Here is a 23856-nt window from a genome sequence, read left to right as displayed (position 1 = left end):
CGACTGAGAGACTTCCCTTTCACTTTTCACTTTCATGCATTGGAGAAGGAAATGGCAACCCACTCCAGTGTTCTTGCCTGGGGAATCCCAGGGACGGGGGAGCCTGGTGGGCTGCTGTCTATGGGGTTGCACGGAGTCGGACATGACTGAAGCGACTTAGCAGCAGCACAGCAGAGTATGGCAAAATGTTAAGATTGGGTAGTGGAAATATAGTATACATTTGGGAAAAAAATATGAGTGGCAGAAATTTCTCTCGAACCTAGTGACTCCAGCTAGTACTATCAGCGTGCTGGTTGTCTTGAAGGACTGAAATATGGCATGTTTGGACAATTCAAGGTAGTTTCAATTGCTGAGCATCCTGTGCCAAGAAAGTTGTTAAATATAGCTTTATAGATAGCTAGAAATCATTTTCTAAGGCACTCATGTGCCAGTAGTATACATGCCATGTTCTGTTGGAGAAGCTCATTCATGTCATCTAAGGTAACCAAGGGCACATTTAGAATTCTCTGACTTGGTCAACACATTAAATTCTCCTTTCTCTTACATGGTAGGTAGGTTGAAATATTAGAAAAATCCAGCAAGTTCTTATTTTCTTCTCAACAGAAGCAATTAGTTGCTCAAAAAATTCACATAGAAGAGAATGAGGACAGAGATACAGGACTTGAACAGAGACATAATAAAGAGGATCCGGACTGCATCAAAGCCAAGGTGCCCTTAGGGGACCTAGATCTATATGATGGCACATACATAACTTTGGAGAGCAAAGATATCAGGTAAAAAAAATTCTCTTTCCAAAAATAAAAGTACTTCTTCCTGAACAGATGTTTCTCAATTCTAAATTATTTCTCTAATTTGAAAAAGCTTCAATAACTGATGACTATTCAAATTTGAAAGTTCAAAATATATACTATGTATAGAATTTTTACAAATCAATTAAAAATATTTATCATCACAGTAGAAAATTGAACAGTTTATGGTAAAAAGTACAAATGGCCCATAAACACATGGAAAAAAATATTTCTTGGTAATGATCAAGTAAGTACATGCTAAAACATATTTTTCATCAAATTGGAAAAAAATATTTAAAAATCAGTAACTGGTAAAATATGGGAAAAGTGTATACAGAAGTGTAAATTGGTTTAACATTTCTAGAAAGAGTTTAGCATGTCTTATTAGCTGTAAAGTCTACAGTCTTAACAGTCTGTGACTTACCTATTATTTTCTGTTTAACTCTTGATTTATCTCCTTTAAGTTGAACTCTCAAACTAGTTTATTCCAACAGCAACTATATGAAAAAGGTATGCATGTTGACTAATATTGATTGTAAAGTAAGATGCTTTGAGAATATGATTTAATTAGGGAAAAACTTGGCATTTCTTCACTTTTCATTCATTCATTACTCCTTGCCTCTTGATTGTAGCCCTGAAGATTATATAGACACAGAATCTCCTGTCCCTCCAGACCCTGAGCAACCTGATTGTACTAAAATTCTAGAACTTCCATACAGTATACATGCTTTTCAGCACTTGCGAGTAAGTAGAGAAATTGGGGGGCCTCGTTTTCATTTTTTTCTTTGATCTCTGGCTTAGACATGCTCTTTCTTTTCTTTCTTTTCTCCTTCCAAACAGCTTTTTGTTTTAACAGACATCTCCTACTTTTAAAATTCCTTCAGAATAAACACTCTTAAGATACCGAATTGTAATCTTTTATGACTTATAATCTCCTTTTTCTTTTCTTTTTTTTCAATTGTTTCTTCTTCAGGGTGTACAAGAGAGAGTTAATCTTTCTGCACCGCTACTACCTAAAGAAGATCCAATCTTCACGTATTTATCTAAACGGTTAGGAAGGAGTATAGATGACATAGGCCACCTCATTCATGAAGGCCTGCAGAAGGTAAGTCATCAGTGACTAAAGAGCCCAGAGACTGTGAACAGAAGGCACTTTTCTCTCAGAAAATACCTCCCTAGCTTGTTTTTGTCTAGAGAGTGATTTTAAATCCTGATCACAGTCATATAAACTGTGCAGTTCAAAGTTAGGCAGAAGCATTGACAATCCAGTCCCCTTTACCAGGGTGAGATGCTACAAAGTTCTATTTGAACTAATTCTTGAAAAAAACAAATTATAAACTAATATAAGCAATAGGGCTTATAGGCTAGATTATATATTTTGAGTGTGAAAGAAAATGTAACATTAGCATCTTTGATATATAACTACACATAGTAAATACATAGATTATCACTGTTCTCTGAACAGGAAAAAATCACCACAAACAATAAAATCTTCATGTAATTTCTTTTAAAGAAGCATCTACTTTAAAAAAATGGAATGCAGAATTATGTAACAGGACCCAAAAATTTAAATGTATCATTGAGGATAGCATGGGGGAATTTAGAAATAGTTTTTACTCTTCTCTGTGCCTAAGGAGATTCATAAAATGCAGGCTAGTTTCTATGCAGTGGTATTAAGTAAAATGTGTAGTTGTAATATTTATATACAGTGTACTCAAATACATATATTTTTATACTGTTTATACCCAAATATATGTTTATTCAAATACTTTATATAAGATTATTGTTGTAGCTAAGTTACCTTCTTCATCTTGTTTTTCTGAAGGTAATGTAAAATACCGCATCCCCAGAATTGATGAATAATAAGGGAAAACTGGCCTAAGATTTAAAATATCCTTCACAGAATTGTTAGTTGAAAGTAGATCATAGTGGTAAGTGCTCTATAACAAATTAAAATAGAGGGTTTATTGGGTGGCTACTTTAGATTAAGCAGGTGGGGTTATCCTCTCTGGAAAGATGAAATTTAAGCTGATACTTGAATGACAAGAAGAAACCAAAAGTCAGAGACCAAGGAAGAGCATTCTAGGCTGAGGCAACAGCCCCAAAGCCGTAATGAGCTTGATAGTGTATCAGTCAGCTCAGGCCGCCATCACAGAATACTGCAGACTGGGCGGCTTCAGCACCCGAACTCTCAAAGTTCTGGAGGCTGGAAAGCCCAAGATCATGTTGCTGGCTGATTCAGTCCATGGTGAGGACTCTTCCTGGCCTGTAGATGGCCTCTTTCTGGCTGTGGTGTCAGGTGGCTTCTCTGTGTGTACTTTGGGGAGGAGTGGGTGCGAGAGGGAGAGAGAGAGAGAAATCTTCCTCTTAGAAAGGCACTGGCCCTATTGGATTTTAAACCTTTGTCTTCAGAGGCCTTATCTTCAATATAGTCACACGGGGGTTAGAGCATCTGTATATGAATGGTGAGAGAGACGCATTAAGTCTGTAACAGGTGTTATAAATTAAATTCAGGTCAGTATGGCTGGAGCCTGGTGAGCGAAGGGGAGGGTGATAGGGAATGAAGCCAGAGAAGGTGGCCAGGGCCAGATTATCTCAAGCTCTGAAAGCCAAGGTTAGGACTTTGAATTTTATTCCAGGTGTGCTGAGAAGCTGAAGCAGAGAAGGGACATAATTTAATTAGTGTTTTTAAAAATTACACTCTAACTTGTATGGAGAAATGACTCAAGGAGGCCAGAACTGGAAATAGACTGGTTAGAGGGTTAGTGCAGTAATTCAAGAGGGAGGTGAAGATGGTTTGGACAAGAATGGTTAGTAGTGGGAGTGAAAGGACTTAAACTATTTCAGAAGATGTTTAGAAGCTGCTTAATTAGATGTGGAGAATGAGAGAAAAAGAAGTCAAGGATAATTGCTTAATTTTTGACGTGAGCAACCTGAGGAGGAGCTGGTTTGGGGTGGAAGAAGATTAAGTCAGGTTAAACTGAAATACTTTTTGAGTCTAGAACTCCAGTAGAGGTCAGAGCTGGATTTAGAGATAGAGAATAATTGTTAAACAGGGAGAATTTGTAGCCATGGGATTGGGTAAGGTCATCTGGAGCAGAGTGAAGTTGGAGAAGAGGTCCTGGGTCCTCCTATGTTTTCTGTCAAGCAGAGGGGGAGGAGGGGCCAGTAGAAGAAGCCCAAAAGGATGTTCAGAAGAATGTGGTATCTAAGAGCCAGGCAGAAAAAAAGTGTTCAATAGAGAAAGAATAATTAATAGTGACATTCCAGCATTTCTAGCTTTGGCAGGAGATTTTATAAGAAATCTTACTGAAAGATTTTTCTTTAAAGATTTCTTTTTCTCTTCCAATATGATGTACTCTGTTTATCATGATGTTTTTAGTAGTTCATGTTGCATTTTTAATTTATCGTTTTGTCCCAATTCACAATGTAAGTTTTAAAAACAGATTAAAAACCATTTGTTGATTTAAAAAGAAACTTTCTCAAAAGGCTACTAAAAGAGAGACTGAAGCCTAAGTCATAAATCAGTTGTGAAAGAATATAGCATCTGCTCTTTCGAGAACCTATCAGTTCAGTTCAGTTGCTCAGTCGTGTACGACTCTTTGCGACCCCGTGGACTGTAGCACGCCAGGCCTCCCTGTCCATCACCAGCTCCTAGAGTTCACTCAAACTCATGTCCATCGAGTCGGTGATGCCATCCAGCCATCTCATCCTCTGTTGTCCCCTTCTCCTCCTGCCCCCAGTCTCTCCCAGCATCAGAGACTTTTCCAATGAGTCAACTCTTCGCATGAGGTGGCCAGAGTACTGGAGTTTCAGCTTTAGCATCATTCCTTCCAAAGAAATTCCAGGGCTGATTTCCTTCAGAATGGACTGGTTGGCTCTCCTTGCAGTCCAAGGGACTCTCAAGAGTCTTCTCCAACACCACAGTTCAAAAGCATCAATTCTAAGGCAGTCAGCCTTCACCTTTCAGGCTGACTTGGGTAGGAGGGGAGGAGGCAGTCCTGGGTGGCCCCAAAAGTCAAAAGTGGGACCAGCCAAGTATAGACCTCAGTTCATGACAACAGGAGACTTTCTTCTAACTGTCAGAGCTGTCTTGGAATGGAGTAGAGACAGCACTGAGCACTTTGAGGACAGTGAGGCCGCAGAAGGATGGCAGGAACAGAGTTTGGGATTGCAAGACCTAGGGTCATGTGCTAATGTTGCCCTTTCTGGGCTGTGGAATCTCGGGAGCCTCAGTTTCCTCACCTGCAAAATGGGAGGAGTACTAATGGAACAAGGGTCCGTTAAATGAATTCGGCCCTCAGCACAACCTTTGCTATTTTGTGTATTTGCTTGTTTATTGTCCACGGGGCCTCCCTGATGACACAGCGGTAAAGAATCTGCCTGCAATGCAAGAAATGCAACAGACGTGAGTTCAAACCCTGGGTTGGGAAGATCTTCTAGAGGAGAAAATGGCAACACTCCAGTATTCTTGACTGAAAAATCCCAGAGAAAGAGAAGCCTGGTGGGCTACAGTCCAGAGGGTCACAAAAAGTTGAATGCAACTGAGCATTGAGCATAGCATTCCTTAACCAATTGTACTTAATGCTAAAATCTTTCATTGCTTTACTCAAAAATCATAATTTTTCCTTGAAGATAGAATACTTAATGGATGATTAAAGCAGAATTATACTGGTTTTAATCTTAAAAATACCTTTTAAAAATAAAATAACTGGTCCTTTTTAAAAAACAGACTACATAAAAATCTATAAAAGAGAAAGTTAAACTTGTAATTTAAAGTCAGAGATAATTACTGTTTTATAATATTTTGGAGGGTTTTTTTTTTAGTTTAACATATTTTTATAGCTAAACCTCTTTTTTTATGGTTGATGGTTGTGCTAAGTCTCTGTTTCTGCACGTGAGCTTTGTCTCTTTGTGGTGGGCAGGGGCTGCTCTCTGGTTGCAGCGTGCAGGCTTCTCATTGTGGTGCCGTCTCTTTTTGCAGAGTGTGGCCTCTAGGGCCACGCAGGCTCAGTAGTCGTGGCTCACTGGCTTAGTTGCCCCGCATGTGGAATCTTCCCGGACCAGGGACTGAACCCACATCCCCTGCATTGGCAGGTGGATTCTTATCCACCAGACCACGAGGGAAGTTCTTTAGTTAAAAATTATCCTCAAAGATAAATTTTTAATCATGAAGTTTGGGGGTAAAAGTAATCACATTTTTTAAGGTTTTATACATACAGGTTGTTAAATTGTTTTGCACCACCCCCCCCCCAGAAATGCTCTACTAACCTACAGTTAATATACACTGTAGCCAATAGTGAATACTGGCATTCTTTTTAATCTTTGCCAATTTTTAAAAGAAAAACTTGCATCTTTTAGATTATTTTTTGTAGTTAAGTTTTGTATTTTTTTCACCTGCTAAGTAGCCATTGTTTCATATTTTTGAATTGTCCATGTTTTTGGCCCATATTCTCTTGGCTTTTTGTCTCTCTGTTTAGATTTTTTTATGAGCTATCTGTTTATTCAAGATATCAAATGTTGGCTGTCATATGTTTTTTCTGTTTTATCTTAAATTTTACGACTTTTTTCATTCTGAGTTTGTAATTTCTTACTTTGACACAGTTCAGTTTAGTGTTTTGACCTCTCTGTGGTTGAAATCAGAGTATGTTCAGGGATAAAAAATCGAAGCCACAAAAGGAGAAAACCTGTCTGCTATCTGAACTTCTGTTTAACTTGACTAAATAATATACTTATTAATATATAGTAGACATTTTTAGCAATGTGAAGATCTGAATGAGTTTCTGATCACACTGAGAAAATGACAACTAAAAATACATCTTTCACAAAAGCATTGTATTTGCTTACATACATACCTTCATTCGGATGTTTAAATAGGAAACTTTACAGTATGTTAATTTCAGGAATTTCATATTAGAACAACTAGCATTTCTAAGTAGGCTAGATTCTAACTTCTGAAGTCCTGAAATAGGGCCCAAGGTGTGGCCGCTTGGTGAGATTGTCGGCTTTATTTCCCTCTTGGAATGATAGCCTAGGGTTGGACAGTCTCTCTGTCTAGACCACACCTTAGCATACTTGTTCAACTAATAATCAGAAACCTCTTTTGATACAGGCAGTTTATTTGTACTTTGTCCTCTGCTTTGTCACTACTATGTAAGTCTTGATCTTTACCAGTTTCAGGCGAGATAGAGTGGTAAAGGTGCTCATTTTGAGCATTCTGAGTTGAAGAAACTATCTTGAGTTATATTTGGTTGTTATTTTATTTGTTTGATTTCTAGAACTCTTCCTCGTGGGTACTGTATAACATGGCTTCATTTTACTGGAGAATAAAGAATGAGCCATATCAAGTAGTGGAATGTGCTATGCGAGCTCTTCACTTCTCATCCAGGTAGGATTCCTGTCCTTCTGGACCTGTTGATTTTCCATATAACTCAGGACTGTTAAAATATATATATTAAAAAAAAAAAAAAAGGAGAAGCATTGTATGTACTTACTTTCTCCTCAATCCCTGTTCCGAGAAATTAGTCCAGTCAAAAATGTCAAAGAGTTCAAAGCGATAATGGCATAACACACTTCTGACGTGTTATGCCCGCTGACTTACTTGCGACTTGGAAGTAAGGACCTAGGCTGGAGAAATTATCAAAAGTTAAATTTTTCTCAAAGCAAACGTCAGCTGTAAATACATTTTAAAATCATGAAATGTCTGCCAGCCTTGATTTTTGTTAAGCACCATCAATGATGTAAAATGAAACATCAGGATTTTCTTAAATTATTTTCCCCATCTGTAAGCAAACTCAAAATTTTTCCAAAGCTCAATAGCTTTGAATGTAATTTGCACCTGTCAGGTAGTTACAGATAATTGTGGAGCACAGGCTTCTCTCCTGATGTCTAATTACATCTCTCCTTCTCTTGTAGGCACAATAAAGACATTGCCCTGGTCAACTTGGCGAACGTTCTGCACAGAGCACACTTCTCTGCTGATGCTGCTGTTGTGGTCCATGCAGCTCTGGACGACAGTGACTTCTTCACTAGCTATTACACTTTAGGAAACATATATGCAGTAAATACAACTTTTTTTACATAAACCAATCCAATTGCTCTTTCCTTTTTTTTTTTCCCCTAGTAAAAGAAATATCCTTTTCCTTTCTTCTGTTCTGGACAAGGGAAAGGGGATAGAAATGAAGAAACTTAAGAGAAAAAAAAACTCAAACAATAATGAATCATTAGTGTCCTAGCCTCTTGACAAAAAAGAATAATAAGTTGATATGAATATTAAACTTCTTCAGAGTAGTCCTCTTAAGATAGCAGTTATTTGAGCTGAGCCATCCTGTACAGCATCACTTCATGTTGTGGAGGTTTGGCCACTGATTGAAATAATGTTCACTGTATGAAATTTGGTGTGACCTCATAAATCGTAAGGACATTTGGACAGATACAGCCAGGCTAACATTTTTCCCTCCTGTGTTTGTGTATGTGTGTATTTTTGTCTCTTTAGATGCTTGGGGAGTATAACCACTCAGTACTCTGTTACGACCATGCTTTACAGGCCAAACCTGGGTTTGAGCAAGCTATAAAGAGGAAGCATGCTGTCCTGTGTCAGCAAAAACTCGAGCAGAAATTGGAAGCTCAACATAGGTAACTCGGAGGAAAAAATTTTACTGAAGCAAAAAAAATTTTACTAAAGCACAATAGGATCATAGGTTAGACCTGTATAGGGTGAAATCAGTGTTACTTTGTTCATTAGAATTAAGAAAAACACCTTTTCACTACTACTAGTCCTGTCCTTTTTCTCCAAATCCAGGAGGCTTAGCACAAGTCAGTGGTTGTGTAAATGATTCTAGGTACTAGAGAATGTTTACAGTACATGCCATCATTTACATCTTTACAGTCTTGATCATCAGTTACTTGTATGAAGTCTGGTGAAGGAGGGGGATGCTGCCAGATGTAACTCTATTGATTAGTAACTCTATTGATTACATTTTTATTTCCATGAATTAGACTGTCAGTAAACTCACTTGCACATGCTGTGTTCGATCTTTCTCCCCTTCGACTCCTAGGGTTGGGCTCTTATATTGGTTAAGTGATGTTGAGCGAGATTATTTGGCCCGTGTTTTACAGAGTTGTGTAAGTCTCACAGTAGTGGGATTCTGTTGTGCTTGGTCCTTGTACTTAATAACAAATGTACTGTATTTAATTCTATAAATAATAAGACCCGTGAAGGAACTTCACATAATTCAGAAGTGAATGCTTCATCACTTACAGAATTTTGAGTCTGATTATTAGAGAATTCAGTGGACATTAGGATTTCATTGAATTTTCCATTTAATGGATAAATTTTCCATTTTCCAATCTGTTTAAAAGCCTGGTGTAGTAAAAAAAGGAAAGAATGATAGTTTGTTTATGTCTGGCTTCTGTTATACCTGCTCAGAACTTGCCTTTGCTGAGCTTCTTCCAATATTATGCTCTTCTTACACAATCTGTTCAGCCCTTAAATCTCCATATGTTAAGTGTAACAAGTAATCAGATGTTTGTGACTAAATATAATGAAGCTACTGATTTATTGATATCAGCTGGTAGAGAATCTTCCTTTGCAAGCAGTTTCTGTGGTTTTCCCCCAAATCTGTAAACCAAGGAGCTCCAGTGCAAGAGCCTTTTTGTTAACCTTTTGTTTGGGTAGAATCAAATGAAAAGAAAAGAAAAGGAAGATTCTACAAAGGCTTTGAATATCCATGGAACTAATCTTTGTGGAGAAAAACAGAGTTGTTAAATCTGTAGAGCTTTATAGTATATCACTCTGTATCTTTTTTGGCCCCTGCAAAGTCCACCACACCATTTAATGTCATTAATTGTTGTATTTATGAGAAGAATTTCACATGTCTTTTTACCACCCAAATATTAATAAAGCGGTAGCATTTATTTGGTCCCATGGTTCTTGAGATGGTGGTACAGTGTTTGTTTGCTAAAAGTCAAAATCTTGCAATTTTTGCTGAGAACCAGAAAATCTGTGTATTTAAGTGGGCTTAAACATTTACAGTTTTAAAGCTCTATAACTTTTTCTGGCATTAAAAAATGTTAAGATCCCTCCAGCGAACACTGAATGAGTTGAAGGAGTATCAAAAGCAACATGACCACTACCTGAGACAGCAGGAAATCCTAGAAAAACATAAGCTGATTCAGGAAGAGCAGATCCTAAGAAATATCATCCATGAGACACAGATGGCAAAAGAGGCACAATTAGGTAAGTCCTGATTCCAGATAATTTTTAAAGGGAGATTAGGAAGTTCACGTCTAGTGTGCTTCACTTTCATAACTTTCACGTGGCCACAAAGCAGTGTAAAACTGTGCTTATGATTTCCTTCGATCTGAAAATGAAATTATCACTGCAAGTGGACCAGCAGGCCTGGGAGCCAGTTTGATCCTCCTAGCTTTTTTATAATTCACATTTTAAAGTAAAAGCCAAATCTTTTGTATCCTAAGAGTCCAACAGTTTTTTGCCCTCTGTGGCCAACACTGATGCTTCTCTAACTTTAATATGCATGTCAGTCTCTTGGAAATCTTGTCAAAATGCTGATTTTGACTCAGTAGGTCTGAGGTGGGGCCTAAGATTCTTGTTTTTGTAACGAACTGCTATTTGCTGCTGCTGGTCTGAAAGCTCACTGTAAGCAACAGAGCCCTACAGCAAGTTAATGCAAGCCAGACACAGCTTGGGAAGAAAAATCCACACTTTTCAGCCAACACTGGCAGTAAGACTAAATGTTCTTTTTTTCCATTAAAAACAAATGTTTTATTTTAGAAGAGTTTAGACTAGACTTTGTCTCAAGCAAAAAAAGTCATCAATGGATTACTTTCAGGGGATTCTGCAATCCTCCCCCAAATTACACACAGTGTTGTGTATATGCACAACTTATTTTCTGTGAAGACGATATATAGCTCTTTGAGGGGGGTGCGGGGGAGGCACACCATGTAGATATGCAGATTCTTAGTTTCCTGACCAGGGATTGAACATGTGCCCCGTGCAGATGAAGCATGGAATCTTAACCACTAGACCACTGGGGAAGTCCCATTATGAGCATCTCTTACAGTCTGTGACCCCAAAACAGAACCACTGGTCTAAAGGAACTGGCATTGACAGCATATTAGTGATTTGGTTGTATCCAGAATGTTTCATTGATGATCAAACCCTGTGGGAGCAGATATGACAACTTGACACCAAAGAAAAATGAATAGAATCACTTATATTATATCCTTCTCCCTTGATAAGTAGAGGCTGTTACAGCCTCTTGGGGTTGCAAAGAATTGGACGTGACTGAGTGACTGAACAACCACATGACCATTTATAGTCCATTTTACAATTCACCTGACAAGTTTTCTTTACTATTTTGAGTATAAAGAGTATGTTTGATCCTTGGGATTACTTACTGCTCAGTCTGTACTAAAATGCAACCAGAGCTCTTATATATAAATTTGAAAAAGTTATGAAGTATATAAAGCAAATTGTCTCCAGAGAGATGGGCAGAGTCTTACAACAATTTACTCAGTAGATTTTACAATCTTAGAATTGCCAGAAGACACCTCAGTGATTATTTAGTGGCACCTTGTTTTATAGATGGAGAAATTGAGGCTTTAGAATGATTTAATGAACCATGAAGGCATTTTCCCCTGGATACGTACCCCTCCATGAGTACTCACCAGGCTCTGAAGAGTGCAGGGCTGATACTACGTGACTTAGACAAAGAAAATTGTGTTGGCATTGTTGATCTTTTCATCAGTTTTCATTTCCTTTTGTATCCCAGGAAATCATCAGATATGCCGTCTAGTCAACCAGCAGCATAGTTTACATTGCCAGTGGGACCAACCTGTGCGCTACCATCGTGGTGATATCTTTGAAAACGTGGACTATGTCCAGGTCTTTTTCTTGGTCTCTTCTAGTTCTTATAAACGTTTGCATATCAAGAGTAATATTGCTCTCCCACCCCCAATTCCTTGTATATTTGAGCTCTAAAATGTGTGATTGTCATTTAAGATTTTGCATATCTGTTATGTTTATAAAGTCAGATTTATAGAGAGTACTCAGTTACTGGATAAATGACATTTCTGTTTCCTAAAGCACTAGCTGTATTTGTCTTTTCATATGTGTTTAATTCCTGTCTTTACCATGAGAGCTAGAATTGGTCTGTGACACAAAGCCTTTACCTTTCCTTATAACTTGCTTTAGTAAGACCTCGAATTTACAATTTGGGAAAGAGTAGCCATGCTCTTCGCAGAAGTCATCAGTCCAGTTATGTTGCGTCAACCAAAGGCATTAACAAAATGATCTTACAACAAGAAAGGTTTATTAAGCACCATTGCTGTTTGCATGTTTTCTCTGTCTTCCTGTCTCTGTGTATGTCCACAGGTACATACACATATACATACAGTCACACACGCACGTAACATCCCAGCCTGTCTAGTTGGGAAGAAATAATACATAATGATACCAAATAGCATGTAACTGATGCTGGTATAGATAGTAAGTACAACCAGAGTCCAGTTTTCATTCAAAAGGAGACTGGAAATAAAATAACATTTATTATATTCCTATAGAAAACCCATCATGTCCTTAATTATAGATACAGAAATTTCTAGTGAAAAGCATTTAAAATAATTAAGAGATCAGGACAGCTTCTATAGAAAGACAGACCATGAAAAATTAGAATGCTTTAATCTGGAAAAAAAAAAAAAGAAAAGAAAACCCAGACATTGGGAAAGAGTAAGAAGCAAAAATTAAGAGGTCATTTAGGAAGAGAAATAGTAATAGAGGCCAGAAACTTACTGTGATTATTGTAAGCCAGCTCCTAGCAGTATCCCATGTTTAGTTTTTAGGAGTAGTAAAGGAAGAACAGACTCACACTCTCTAAGACTGTAGCTCCCTGTCTTAAACCCAAGCATTTTAAGCAGAAAAGGGGAATATTTAGAAATGAAATAGACTGAAACACAGTGTAACTTTTAGAAATCATAATGGTCTCAAGACCATTTGGAAGACTGCCATGCACTAGTGTAGCTTCCAGTATGATGTATCCACAAATTTCATCACCACTATATAGGGGAAGACTGTATTCCTGTTCATCAAGGCATAGAGCTACGAAGTCGTAATATTCATTCCTTTTACTCATGTTGTTCCTACTCCATCCCATCTTAGTCCTACTCTCTTCTCTAACAAGGTTCCAGAAATACATAGGAAATACGGTATCTTGAGAGAATATCAAATATTGTTCTTTGGTTTGGGGGGAGGCTATACATATTTGAAATTGATTGTTCAGTAGTATTTAATGCCCAAGTGATGGGTATATTAAGCACACTAATTTTATAGAGTAGTTATCACTTTAGTCCAGACAGGGGAGAAGAATGAACCAAACCTCTTAATCAGCCATCATTAAACCTGTAAGAGACTAAATCATAGAAAGGAAGTAGAGGGAGAAGAAAACAGCCCACACTAGTGTTCTCCATCAGCGGCCTAGTTGAGTGAAAGTTGCTAGCTACATGTTATCTGGAGCGAGTACTATTGGGGCATGGTTCTGAAAATTAAAGATCTGATTGCTTTTTAGCTGACCTACTCTCTGATTTCCTTCTAATTTTGATTATTCAGTAACATTTTGGGTTTAAGTTAAATCTGAGTCACAACTGCTTTTCTGCTTTCAATTTGATTGAACTTTTCTTTTCATTTTCTAGTTTGGTGAGGATTCCTCAACCTCCAGTATGATGTCTGTGAACTTTGATGTTCAAGCAAATCAGAGTGATATCAGTGATTTGGTCAAGTCTTCTCCCGTGGCCCATTCTGTTCTCTGGATCTGGGGCAGGGACTCTGATGCATATAGGGTAAGTTAGTAGAGGATGATAAAGGAGTTTTCTCAGACAATATTTCTTAAAGCAGTGGCCTTCAACCCTGCTGGTTAATATGGCCCTGTTCAGCAAGAAGTTGTTAAGCTTAGATTAAATGGAAGGCCTGCTAGGTGGTAGATAAGTAGGACATAGGATCTGTCTCGATTTCTTGCCAGCCACATGGGGCACATAGACACCCTGATGTCAAATCAAAGCCCTAAGTAAAATTACCAGCCCTCACAAGTTTCTAAATGTGACCTCCATGTATGTTTGTATATATTTCATGTATTCAGTCAGCACCCTTTTACTGAGCTCACAACTATATACCAGGTTCCTTGCTCTGCTGGAGCTCACATTGTAGCAGAAGATACAGAAAATAAACAAGTAAATGAATATGTATTTCCAAGCTAGCTAAGAGATAATTATATGTTAGCCAATGGAGATACCAAGATATGAAGACAGAAACATTGTGTTGTTTTTTTTTTTACAGTGTTAGTCACTCAGTCATCTGGTTCTTTGTGACTCCATAGACTAACATAGCCTGCCACGATCCTCTGCCCATGGGGTTTTCTAGGCAAGAATAGTGGAGTGGGTAGCCATGCTCTTCTCTAGGGGATCTTCCCAACCCAGGGATCAAACCTGGGTATCCTGCATTACAGGCAGATTCTTTACCATTTGAGCCACCAGGGAAGCCCCCACTACTAAATTTTCAGGAATTTAACAGAATTAATACAGCCACTTATATTTAATTATATGAAATATAAACTCCCAAGTTTGAAAGCTTCAGGCTGTAAGTTTAGTAAAACATCTGGTACTAATTATTTATATTTAGAAAAATGGAACTTTACAAATAAAATAATTGCTAAACTTTGGCATTGGCCAAAAACAAAAGGTCTTAGTTAAGGGAAAGATAGTTTTCTGTGCCAGTTTGTCACGTGTCTGTATGCTTCCAGGCATATGTCACAAACTTCACCTCAAACTGACTTAAAAGAAAATTCACCTCGTATTATAGGAAATCCAAAGATACAGCGAACTTTGGCTTTGGTTGAACAGTGGCCCAGTAACCCATTGTTTTCCTCTTCTTTAATTTGGTATCCACTGTGTTAGTTCCATCCAAAAGCTGGTCTTCCTCATGGTAATGAGGTGACAGCCAGCAGTAGCTGGAGCAATGTGCTCCTGTGGCTTAAGAGACTAAGACTAGCATTTCTTTCCTGGAATCCCAAAGCAAACCTCTCCCTGTGTCTTACTGGCTCAGCTGAGTTAAGCCACCCAACCCTGAGCCAGTCTGTGGTAGAGCAGGTAGAATTACTGACTTAAGACTAACAATCTGCAGTAGAAAGAATATTCTAGAGTCTACCTCAGTCTCTAGATCCTAAAATACTAAATTGTTGTCTGATTTTCCTAGTAACATTTATGTTCTTTTAAAAGTTCATTTAGCGTGTTGAAATATTGACTCTGAAGAAATTTATGAGAAACTTTTTTTTCTCTGTTAGGACAAGCAGCATATTCTGTGGCCTAAAAGAGCTGATTGTGCAGAAAGCTATCCTAGAGTCCCCATTGGTGGGGAACTGCCAACGTATTTTCTGCCTCCGGAAAACAAAGGACTCAGGCAAGTGCTTATGGATATGGCAAAGCACTTGATTCTGCATGATTGTCATCTGGCGGTTCTTTGAGAGCACCAACCTTGGACCTGAAAGGTTAAGTCTTTATTTTGAAGTCACCCAAACTTTGAAAATATGAATTTTGTTCCTTTTTCTTGTACCAGGATCCACGAACTCAACAGTGATGATTATTCTTCAGAAGAAGAGGCCCAAACCCCTGACTGTTCCATAACTGACATCAGAAAAAGCCAGACCCTGTCCTACTTAGTCAAAGAATTAGAGGTCCGCATGGATCTGAAAGCCAAAATGCCAGATGACCATGCACGAAAAGTAAGGCTCACTTAGGCTTGGTGTTTATTGCCGTCCATTCTGGGTGATTTCACAAGCCTCATTGGTGGAGCAAAAATTAAATAGAGGGCAGTTGCTGAGTTCTAAGTTTATAAAACTGAAGGATCAAGTTAACGAATTAGTGAAATTATTAAGAAGTCAGTCATGCTGTTGAAGGACTGCCAGGAAAGTGTTCCTTGGGGTTGCTGTTTACACAGACCACCTAAGCACTGTTCCTCTAAGAGGGCTGCAAAGATGAGTCACACAGAACTCTGTTCACCTAGTGGAGGCCATTCCGACCACTGCAGTTTAGCTTTGCATCCTCCAAGCCACCAGAAGTTTGTATAATTGAAATCGAAAGCTTGAGGATTCCCTTTCCTTGGCCTTATCAACCCTGCTTTGGACTCATATGAGGTCCTTAGGAATTTGTATGAATCTGATAACCTCTCTAAATATGTTCTGTTAGGCTGTCTTCTGTAGTTCCTATAAGTTATGTGTAACTAGGAATCTTATTACTGAATATAAATCCTAGGGTAAACACCATTCCATGGATACAAATGAAAAAATTTCCTTTTTAAAGAGAAAACAAACCATCACAATGACCTTTGTTAAATTTAATTTTGAAACTATGAGTAGTTACTGCTTTCATTCAACATTTACTGAAGCAAAAAAAACATGTTTCAGGCAGTGTTTGGAGTTCTAGGAATACGAAGATAACAGACCATGATCCCTCTCTTAGAGTTGTTCACAGTTACATAAATGCTGCAGGAATATAAAGGGATTAACTGAGGGTCTGGTGCTTTTCCAGTTAGGAAGGATAGCAGGTAATTGCATCAGGTATTGCATGCTTTGTTTTCCGAATAATTTCTCATTTGCTTCTGGACACTTAGGTTGACTTTAATGGGGAAATGATAGATCATCTTAATATGTATGTGCTGTATATGTCTTTTGATTTTTTTTTTTTTAGTTAAAGGAAACTAAGGCATACGTGTGAGTAAGGTAACACCTGTTGGTATGTCAGTGACCTCATGTTATGTATATAAATTATAAATGTCTATTCAAATTAGCTGTTCCTGATGAGCTCAAGTAAAGATTGCTGTCTGTAGAAATTCTTTTCAGATGTCTTCCCTGTTATTTTCAATTGATTCAGTCTTCCTTTTAATGTTTTCAGATTTTGCTTTCCCGTATTAATAATTATACTATCCCAGAAGAAGAAATTGGGTCTTTCTTATTTCATGCTATTAACAAGGTGAGCCGCCTACTTCAGACATCTGAAATTTAAATGCTGGGTAATTGTAATTAAAAGTTATAATGCATGTATTGAAAATTCTTTTGAGCATGAGTTCTGTCTTCTTGAATTAAGTGAAGTATCTGGGCTTTTTCAGCCTAATGCTCCTGTCTGGCTGATCCTCAATGAAGCTGGCCTCTACTGGAGAGCGGTAGGAAACAGCACTTTCGCTATTGCTTGTCTGCAGAGGGCGTTGAATCTGGCTCCCCTTCAGTACCAGGACGTTCCTCTCGTTAACTTGGCCAACCTTTTGATTCACTATGGCCTTCATCTTGACGCCACTAAACTGCTACTTCAAGCTTTGGCCATCAATAGCTCTGAGGTGAGGTTCATGTTCCTTTGTAGCAATATGTACTATGTAGTGGTAACTCAAATTCAGAGTATTCGTTGTATTTTTGTAGACAGGGCATAAAAAAAATCTCATGTTTTATTTTTCAGAGTAGAATTTGCATACTGTAAGAGGGCTTTTGTTGTATTTTTGATGTGTTTATCTCTATTTTAAAGGAAGTTTATAAATTATGCAGTTTATTTTTAGAAACATATTTAAAAATGACACGGCTGCTAAAAATATACTGCCACCTTTTTATGTCGGAAACATCTGCTTCTCACTTTGTCCTACTCATTACAGCACGCACATCCTTTAGTATTATGTTGTTTTACAACTTGAGATCTTTATGCCAACCAAGCCAGAGGCCAGTTTAAAGGTTGCTTTGATAAGGGTAGGTAGGTTCGTACCTTGAACCTTCCTCATGCAGCCCATGGAGTTACACCTCTGCTTTGTAGTTTATTACTTTATTTCATAGTTTCTAAAATACCACTTCCTTTTTTTTTCTTTCATATATTAACATCTCTGAAATAAGGATACATGTTACAATTGATGACATTTTAGGTTTGATAAAATGCAGTTATAATAAATATATAATTAAATTGCTTTAATACTTAGTGTCTAAATGTTTCCAAGTTTCATACCCAAAGAAACTTGTAGAAGTACTGTGCATGAAAGGCTTAAGTTTATTTGAGGTGTCCCAAAACTAAATTTCTTTCAGTATTAGCAGGAAATGTTGCCTATTACAAGTTTCCTTTGCAATACAAATTCACAACTGGACTCTAAGTAGAAGTTTACAACCATTGTGTTATATACAAAGGCCAACTTGCCAGAGAAGTACATCTAATATTTATCAGATGTTTACAGTGTCAGGTATGAGTGTAGAAGAACAGACGCTCTGTACGGGATGTGATAAAGGGAGCACCCAGATAGAAGGCTCAGCACAGCCGTATTCCCTTCATACTTGGCACGCTTCGCTTTTTGGCACCATCACCCAAGGCACTTTGGCAATATTCTTCTGAAGAAAAAAGAGCTCCTTTAGAGATTCGTTGCCTTTCTGTATTTGAAAATTCTACTAAAATTTCAGTTAAATACTGTGGTACTGTAATAAGAATAAAAAAATAAAGAAGTGAATCAGGGTAAATACCCCTGAATATACCTTCATCAGACCCTACCCCCGACTGCCAACATTTGGAAGTATTTCCTTGTAAGCTTTCCCTCTACATAAATATTTTGTATATTGTAACTTCACTGTTACTTTGCTAAGTAACTTCAATTGTGTCCAACTCTTTGTGACCCTGTGCATTGTAGCCTGCCAGGCTCCTCTGTCCATGGGATTCTCTAGGCAAGAACACTGGAGTGGGTTGCCATGTCCTCCTCCAGGGAGTCTTTCCAACCCAGGGATCAAACCCACATCTTCTGTGGTCCTGCATTGCAGGAGGATTCTTTACCTCTGAACCACCAAGGAAGCCCCTTACTGTAACGTTGGTAATCTTTAAACCTTATTATATAAAAAAAAATTACTATATAGTTTTTATAGCCATCAATTCAAATGATTATGTAAAGAAAATTTTCTTAGGAAAGATTGCTGGTAGAATGAATATTTTGATGCCTTTGATACAGACGAGTAAACAGTTCAGAAAAAGATTTGAGCCAATATACGTTCCATAATCAAGATCTGTGAATATTCATTTCTGTAGTATTATCACCAGATAATACAGTTATCAAGCAATTGAAATAACTGCTAACTTTTATTGTTTTCTAGTGCACCATATGAAGCACTTTACGTGTAATAACTCATTTAATCCACACAACCCTCTGAGATAAGGTTTACCCATTTGATAGAAAAAGAAAACTGAAGGGATTTATAGAAAGTCAAAGAGCTTGGATTTGAGCTCAGGGAGATTGGCCTCAGAGTTCACACTCTTATAGTCAAGTCACACTGCTTCTGTATTAACATTTGTAAAATAAATTTACTTAAAAAAATTTTTTACTTCTCTGTTATAACAAATTTGTGTATCCTATTTTAAGGATATTCTATTTCAATTGTATTTTTAAAGTAAAAGTTTATGTAGGAATTTTGTCCGTTTCGTTATAATCTTTAAAAATTTTACATGAATTCTTTACACAATAAAATCTTTATGGAGAAGGCAATGGCACTCCACTCCAGTACTCTTGCCTGGAAAATCCCATGGATGGAGGGGCCTGGTGGGCTACAGTCCATGGGGTCGCTAAGAGTCAGACACGACTGAGCGACTTCACTTTCACTTTTCACTTTCATGCATTGGAGAAGGAAATGGCAACCCACTCCAGTGTTCTTGCCTGGAGAATCCCAGGGATGGGGGAGCCTGTTGGGCTGCCATCTATGGGGCCGCACAGAGTCTGACACGACTGAAGCGACTTAGCAGCAGCAGTAGCAGCAGGATGGCTAGATTAAATACAGGTTCACCAGTGTAATTTAAATTTCAAATAAACAAACACATTTCTATCAAAAAAAAAAAAATGTTTAAACTCCATCTGTCATATGTTAAAAATACTTTCTCTCTTTGCCTTTTTATCTTAGCTTTTAAAAATTCCCTTAATTTACTATCTTATTCCTTTTGATTTCTATTCTTAGATTTAAGATGTCCTTATCAGAAGGTTGAAAAAAATAGTCCTATGGTTTGTCTTTAAATAGTTGACTCTTGGATATACACAGATCTTTTCCTATGCTGTTTTCTAGATGTTTTATAGTTTCAGGTTTTACATCTAGACCTATGATCCATTTAAGGTTAAATTTTCTTTGTAATGTTAGGTAGGGTCAAAGTTCATATCCACATGGATATCCACTTGTTCCAGAACCATATCTCAAGAACACTATTCTTTCCTTATTGACTCATGTATCAGCTTTGCTCTGAACTCCAGACTCCTTTATTCAGCAGTTTATCTGACATCTCCACGTGAATGTCTGAGACACACTGAATGTCTGAAACACTAAAACTGCAGGCCAAAACTAAGCTGCCTAACATTGTTCCATTTGGTCTTGGTCTTCCCCATTTCTGTAAACGGGGAAGCCAGTAGTTCAAGACAGAAACTTAGAGTTATCCTTCGTACCTTTCTCCTCTCAGGGCAGATGCAATCTATTGACTAAGCTTGCTGATTCTGTTTTTAAAATACATCCAGAATTTCACGATTTATCTTCATCTCCACTGCTGTCTTCCCTGGTGGCTCAGCTGGTAAAGAATCGGCCTGCAATGCAGGAGACCTGGGTTCAATCCCTGGGTTGGGAAGATCTGCTGGAGAAGGGAACCCGCTCCAGTATTCTGGCCTGAAGACATCCATGGACAGAGGAGCCTGGCAGGCTACAGTCCAGGGGTCTCAAAGAGTCAGAAACGACTGAGCAACTTTCTCTTCACTTCCACTGCTATCTTATCCAAACCATCATTATCTTTTATCCAAACCATCATTATCTTTTATCTAGATTATTTCAGTAGCCTCCTAACTAGCTTCTGTTTTTTGCTTTTATTTCCCTACACTCTATTCATATTATAGCAAACAATGAGATTATTATTAGAAATCAGATGTTGTTATTTGCCTATTCAAATCTCTGCAGTGTCCCTCCATGTAACTCACAATAAGAGACAAGAATTTATAATGGGGTAGAAAGTCCTACGTGACCTTGTTACTTTTCCTGCCTCATATCTGTGGGATCGATCCACTGATCATTCTGTTGGAGCCTCACTTGCCTCCAAGCAGTTCCTTGAATGTGCTAGCTGTGGTCCCTCCTTAGGACCTTTGCGTTTTCTGTTCTTCCTGCTTGGAATGCTTCTTCCACTAAGATTCTTCCTAGTTTGTGCCTCGTTTCCTTCAAATATTTTACAAACACTAACTTCTCAGTGAGTCTTTCCATTACTGCTCTATATGAAATGCCGCTCTCTTCCCAACTCTTAGTACTACTTACGTCTCTTCCCTGCTGTTCTTTATCACATTTTACTCACAATTGTGTGACATCCCCACAGTTGTGTGACATGAGACTATAAGATCCACTGAGGCAGAGGTTTATCTTTCTTATTTTCTGCTCTATCCCCAGTGTGAAAAACAATATTTGAAACACAGTGAAAACAATCACTCAGTAATTATTTTCTGACTGAATTAGAAAATTACTCTTTTTTTCTAAAATGCTAACCAGTTCATCTGAATACAAAATATTTGCCCAACTATCATTCTAGTTGTAGGGATAATCATACTTTGTTTCCTTATGGAAAATATAAAGACACTTAATTTAAGTACGGAATTTAATTTTATATCTTGTAAACCTCTAAGTATTACTTTAAATCTAACTTGAGAACTACTCACATTAGACCTCTTTAATCTGGAATATTTTGTAAACCTTGGCTTGGTTATAGTGAGATATTTGTGATGACCTAACAGCCTGAATCAGAAGCAAGTAGCTGATAAATTATAGGTGTTACATGTTCTAATATCTCGTGATTTATAGTCTGTGGAAACTTAAATAGAATTTGTATCCTGCTGTTGTGTGAAAATTATATATATCATAATTATGTTGAATTGGTTCATAGTTCTTTTCAAGTCTACTGTATCCTACTTTTCTGTCTATTCATTCTTTTAATTTTGAGAGTTTGATGTTGAAAATTGTAATATATAGTGGAACTGTGTAACTTTGTTCCGTATTCTCCAAGTCTTCTGTAAATGTATCATCATACTTTCATTATTTAAAAAAGAAAAAAATTATAGGTATTGCTTTTCATGGAGATATACTGTGCAGTTTGGAAATACAACATTCTTCAATCTTTTAAAATATTTTTAATGATAAAATAAGTGTAGAATAAATGGTTTGTACACAGCAAATACTAAGCAAAGGCATATTTCCACTAAAATGATCTCAACTGAATACTTTGGGCTGCTTATAAAAACAGTCTCACAAAACAATTGGAAAATAAAATTTTAAGACTATTTACAATAGCATCAAAAAAGCAGATATCTAGAAATAAATCTAAAGGAAGGTGTACAAGATTTCTCTCATGAAAACATTGCTAAGGGGAAAACCTAAATAAATGGTTGTATGTTGATACATCATGTTCATGGATTGGAAGATTCAGTATCATTAAGGTGTAAGTTCTCTTTAAGTTGATTTATAGGTTCAGTTTCATCCCAAACTCCCAGCAATTGCATGTATTTGTGCGTGTGAATTGATGAATAGTTTCAAAAATCTACATAAAAATGGATCTTAGAATAGCACAAAGGTTTGGGGGTTAGGGAAATAAAAACAGAGTTGGAAGACTTATCAGATTTCGAGACTTAATGTAATTAAATCAGTGGAATTGGCACAAAGATACTCAAATATAGAAATTAGAAATAGGCTGATTTATGACAAAGGCACACCTGTAGTTTAGTGTTTTGGGGGAGCTTTGGGTTTTTCAGTAAGTAGTAATGGAGTACTTGGATATCCCCTATGGAAAAATAAATGAACCTTGACTCCTACCTCATGTTGTATACAAAATTAATTTGAGGTGGATCATGTACCATAATGTGAAAGATAAAACAATAAAACTTCTTGATGAAAACATAGGAGAAAGTCTTTATTACCTTATAGCTGGCAAAGATTTCAAAGCACTAACTACAAAAGGAAAAAAATCTGTAAACTGAACTTCACTAAAATTAAGAGTTTCTGTTTATCAGAAGATACCATTAAGAAGATAAAAAGGCCAGTGACAGACTGGGAAAGATATTTGCAGTAAGTATGTCCAACAAAGTCATCATGTCTAGTATATATATAAAGAACTCCTGCAAATCAATAAGAACAAAAAGACAACCCATTTTTTTTTAATGGGGAAAACAACAGCACTTCAGAAATAAGGGTACCAAAATGGCCACTAAGTATATGAAAAACGTTTCAATATTATTACTGATCAAGGAAATGCAAATTAAAATCACAGTGAGATGCCACTTAAGCATCTCACTAAAACAGCTAAATTTTAAAAACTGACAATACCAAGTCAGTGAATTCTCACACTTGCTTGTAGGAGTATTAAGTCTGTATGTCCATTTTGGAAAACTATTTGCTTGGATCTCCTAAAACTAAATGTATGCCTATCTTAAGATCCACTTCTAAATGTATACTCAAGGAAAATGAGTAATATGTCTATCAGAAGACATTTACAACAATGTTCACTTCATAGTAAATTTATCTGTGGTAGATCAAAAACTGCAAACAATCCAGTAACAGCCTATCGGTAGGAGAATGGATAAACAAACAATGTGGTGTATTCACATGTGGAAACATTCAGTTCAGTTCAGTCGCTCAGTCGTGTCCGACTCTTTTCGACCCCATGAATCACAGCACGCCAGGCCTCCCTGTCCATCACCAACTCCCGGAGTTCACTCAGACTCCGGTCCATCAAGTCAGTGATGCCATCCAGCCATCTCATCCTCTGTCATCCCCTCCTCCTCCTGCCTCCAATCCCTCTGTCATCCCCTTCTCCTCCTGCCCCCAAGCCCTCCCAGCATCAGTCTTTTCCAGTGAGTCAACTCTTCACATGAGGTGGCCAAAGTACTGAAGTTTCAGCTTTAGCATCATTCCTTCCAAAGAAATCCCAGGGCTGATCTCCCTCAGAATGGACTGGTTGGATCTCCTTGCAGTCCAAGGGACTCTCAAGAGTCTTCTCCAAC

The 23856-nt window shown here is 37.6% G+C and overlaps 1 protein-coding gene across 1 annotated transcript in view; it reads left to right on the top strand.

The window, feature by feature from the left end:
- TTC17 (tetratricopeptide repeat domain 17) overlaps nucleotides 1–23856 on the top strand; it is a gene marked incomplete at its 5' end in the record, with an annotated part of 128678 nt that overhangs the window by 31516 nt on the left and 73306 nt on the right. Inside the window, 13 exons of the mRNA XM_010856285.1 lie at nucleotides 604–773; nucleotides 1421–1532; nucleotides 1762–1893; nucleotides 7067–7176; nucleotides 7704–7848; nucleotides 8284–8423; nucleotides 9866–10026; nucleotides 11582–11694; nucleotides 13497–13643; nucleotides 15140–15255; nucleotides 15412–15577; nucleotides 16746–16823; nucleotides 16960–17184. Coding sequence (XP_010854587.1) covers nucleotides 604–773; nucleotides 1421–1532; nucleotides 1762–1893; nucleotides 7067–7176; nucleotides 7704–7848; nucleotides 8284–8423; nucleotides 9866–10026; nucleotides 11582–11694; nucleotides 13497–13643; nucleotides 15140–15255; nucleotides 15412–15577; nucleotides 16746–16823; nucleotides 16960–17184 — 1815 coding nt within the window. The remainder of the gene's footprint in view (nucleotides 1–603; nucleotides 774–1420; nucleotides 1533–1761; nucleotides 1894–7066; nucleotides 7177–7703; nucleotides 7849–8283; nucleotides 8424–9865; nucleotides 10027–11581; nucleotides 11695–13496; nucleotides 13644–15139; nucleotides 15256–15411; nucleotides 15578–16745; nucleotides 16824–16959; nucleotides 17185–23856) is intronic.

This window comes from Bison bison, unplaced genomic scaffold, assembly GCF_000754665.1.
Source record: "Bison bison bison isolate TAMUID 2011002044 unplaced genomic scaffold, Bison_UMD1.0 scf7180017854252, whole genome shotgun sequence".
In the NCBI taxonomy this organism is placed as follows: Eukaryota; Metazoa; Chordata; class Mammalia; order Artiodactyla; family Bovidae; genus Bison; species Bison bison.
This window is presented reverse-complemented; position numbering and strand designations above follow the sequence as displayed.